Source organism: Pteropus vampyrus, unplaced genomic scaffold (genome assembly GCF_000151845.1).
Source record: "Pteropus vampyrus isolate Shadow unplaced genomic scaffold, Pvam_2.0 Scaffold291, whole genome shotgun sequence".
Classification (NCBI taxonomy): domain Eukaryota; kingdom Metazoa; phylum Chordata; class Mammalia; order Chiroptera; family Pteropodidae; genus Pteropus; species Pteropus vampyrus.
Window position 1 is genome coordinate 140,597 of NW_011889072.1, and position 3,345 is coordinate 143,941.

General features: G+C 64.1%; 1 protein-coding gene across 1 annotated transcript in view; it reads right to left on the bottom strand.

The window, feature by feature from the left end:
* The window catches only part of ANKMY1 (ankyrin repeat and MYND domain containing 1), a 34,583-nt gene that overhangs the window by 14,658 nt on the left and 16,580 nt on the right, over nucleotides 1–3,345 (bottom strand). The window contains exons 9-10 of the mRNA XM_023521079.1: nucleotides 2,235–2,375; nucleotides 1,684–1,824 (exon numbers count right to left, since the gene is read on the bottom strand). Coding sequence (XP_023376847.1) covers nucleotides 1,684–1,824; nucleotides 2,235–2,375 — 282 coding nt within the window. The remainder of the gene's footprint in view (nucleotides 1–1,683; nucleotides 1,825–2,234; nucleotides 2,376–3,345) is intronic.

The following is a 3,345-nucleotide window of genomic DNA, read 5'->3' on the forward strand; positions in this document are numbered from 1 at the left end:
CGCTCCCAGCGCCGGCATCACCGCCTCAGCTCCGCCTCAGATCCTCAGGCCTTAGATGCTCGCAGGAGCCCCAGTCCCTGGTGCCAAGGTTGGGGCCGCTGCCCTACAGAACACAGCATGTGAAGGAAGCGTGGCTAGGCCTAAAGGAGCAAGTCTCACCTACACGCCCTCCCCGCCCTTCTCCCAAGGACCCTTGTCCCCACCCTCCTCCCCAGATGCAGGGGCCGCCCCTTGGTGGCTTCCGTCCCCACCACGACCCTGCTCCAGCCCGGCTCTGACGCCGAGGCTCTGCTGAAACCCCTCCCTCCTTCCACCCGAGTCGTGGGTAACGTGGGCTGGCTGGGCCACCCTCCAGGCCTCCCGGCCGGGGCCAAAGCCATGCCAGCTGGGTGTGCTGAGGGGCTCCTGGGAAAGCTCCTGCCTCTCCCCCACCCCCGACCCCGCTGGAATGCAGATGCAATGGCTGGACTGCTGCAGCCTGTCTGTCAGCGCTGGACTCGACACTGGCCATCTGTCCTTGGCTTCACGATGACGTCACCTCTAGTGTCTCTTAGCTTCGCTTCCCCATAGCTTTCCAAGTCCGGCGCCCAACGAAGGACACAGGTGTGTGAGACGGAAAGCTCCACGTTAGAGCCAGGCCTCGCACTCCCCGGCCCGGCCTTGGCCGGCCTGCCTCTCGGGGCCTCGCTGTCCCGTTGCCGGCGCAGGCTCACGGTTCCCCTCAGAAGGTTCTGGTCAGGGCGGCAGCCCAGGCCCAAGGAGGTTTAGACAAGAGGGTGACCCCGCCTCCCTGGGGCAGGACACAAGATCATCACCTGTGCAGTGGCACACCACCTGAGCCACAGCCCCGTGAGGCTGGCTGTTATTGTCACTTCACGGGAGGGTAAACTGAGGCTTGGTTTACTATGCGCTCAGCGGTATACTGGCCTGGGCTGCATGGGCCACTACACCATGAAGCCAAGGCCGGTCCCCAGCTCCGCAACGGCCGCCCTGGCCGCTGGCCGTCCTCTTGCCAGGAGCTAAGCCCGAGGCTGACGCGGGCAGCGCTGAACGCCGGAGGGCCGGGGGCCACAGCCCAGGGCTCTGCAGGACGGTGACAGCCCAGGCCAGCACGCCCAAATGTGTACGACCAGGTCCCATACTGAGAAAGTGACCCACGTGTATGCAGGCCCACGTGGACACGTGTCCCTAAAACACGCTGGCACACGCTGCGACACACGGCCCCGTGCAACGCCTCTGACAGTTCTGTTCTGTTCTGGCCTAGTGAGTTCTGTTCCTGCGGGTGTCACCACCCCATCCGTTCCAGGCAGGGTGGCCTCGGCGGACGCCTGAGCCCAGCCCGGTCCCTGCTAGGGCTGTCGACTCACGGCCTTGCCCCCAGCACACCAGACACACAACATGCACACAACGTGCACATGCACCCCCCAAGCACACCCACGTACGCACACTCGCATGCACATGCATGCATACATGTGGTGACTGTACGAGCTCACACACAGACATGCTCGCACACACAGGTCCATGCACACACATGCGCAACACACACGCATGCACAGTCCTGTACACACACTCATGTGTGCGCACCCAAGGCACATGCACAGTCCTGTACACACACTCATGTGTGCACACCCAAGGCACACACATGCACATCGCTCCCGTCCAGCCCAGGAGGCCCCGGCTCACCTTGTAGTTGTCCTCCCGCTCACAAGCCACGTGCAGAGCCGTCCGGCCCCCCTCCTTGGGGACAGACGTGTGGTCACTGTAGTAGATTCTGGGCGGGCCTGCCTCGTTATTGAGCTTCAGGCTTGAAGGCAACAGGTCTAGCTGTGTGCAGACAAAGGAGTCAGGTCCTGGTCCCCAAGCCCCTCCCCCCAAGCGCCCAGAGGCCCGCCACCTGCCCAGCCAGGCTGCGCCCTAAGCCCCCGCAGGGGCGAGTTCACACATGGCGTGTGCACGGAGGAGCGTGTGGCCTTCCTCCCTGGACGGTGGGTCTGCAGCAGCACCCAGCGCATCGTCCGCGTGGGCCCCGAGCCGCCCAGCACCCACGAGGGCCCCAGTCTCCCTCGCACGGGTGAGTGTGCACATGTTGCCACGGATCCAGGGCTGGTTTGGGGCACCCAGATCGACCTCATTAGGGACAGGTGACATAAAAGCGAGATTGTGAACTGGACGGCGCTGCCTACGGAATGCCACGGGGCCCCAGTGCCCGCCCTCCTGAGTGGCAGATGGAGCACCTTGCCCAGTCTGTGCACGTCGTCCTGGTCAGCTGCTCTGGCGTCCACGTCCGTGACAGCGTGGAGCAGCAGCTCTGTGATCTTGACACCTGCCTCCCCGGGCAGGGCAGCTGCAATGTGGAGGGGGGTCAGGGACCCCCGCTACAGAGGAAGCGCAGGCGGGGGTGAGCGCAGCGCCCGGTGAGCGACCCCCCAGTGCGAGGGCCTGTGCAGTCGGGGTTCCCCCACCTGGCTGGGGTTCCCACAGCCCCGCTGTGACATGCAGGACAGCAAGGTGCCCATGAGGACCGCGAGCAGGTCCCAACTCATAAGGTGCTTCTGTCTGCCAAGGCCGCGGACAGCAGCACAGGCCCTGGTGGACCAGCTTCATTTTAAGCCGACTGTCCCTATCTTCCCCTAGGAAAGCCCCTGTCCTCACTGCCAGGACACTGTCCACCTGCCACCGCACAGAGAGATGGCCAGGCAGCTCCTGACACCAGCCTCTGCCCCGGGCCTGTCCTCCTCCACCCCCGGCAGCCCTCTGGCCATCGCTGAGTCTCTGGAGGACTATCTCCGGACGATGCTCCGTCAGCACCGGCCACACGGAGACGGTCGGGGGGACCTGGCCCTGGAGGACACAGAGCCACCTCGGTGAGAGGCCCCAACCAGGAGCACACAGTGCGCCTCGGGCCAAGCTGGAGGACCCTCAAGGCAGGAGCCCCGGAAACAGGAGAGGCCCTCAGAGAAGGGCTGGAGGGACTCCCAGAAACCACTGGCATCGGCCCACCGTGCTGGGGCGATGGGCAGCCTCCCGGCACCTGCGGAATGCTAGCTACTCCGCACCTCACTGAAGCAGAACTCCCATTTGAAAGATGAAAGCAAACAATAGATTCTTAATTAGAGGCGGATGGGTGGATGGGTGGGTGGATGAGTGGATGGATGGGTGGATGGATGGGTGGGTGGATGGGTGGATGGGTGGATGGGTGGATAATGGGTGGATGGGTGGATAATGGGTGGATGGATGGGCGTGTGGGTGGATGGGTGGATGGGTGGGTAGATGAGTGGATGGGTGGATGGGTGGATGGATGGGTGGATGATGGGTGGATGGATGGGCAGGTGGATGGATGGATGG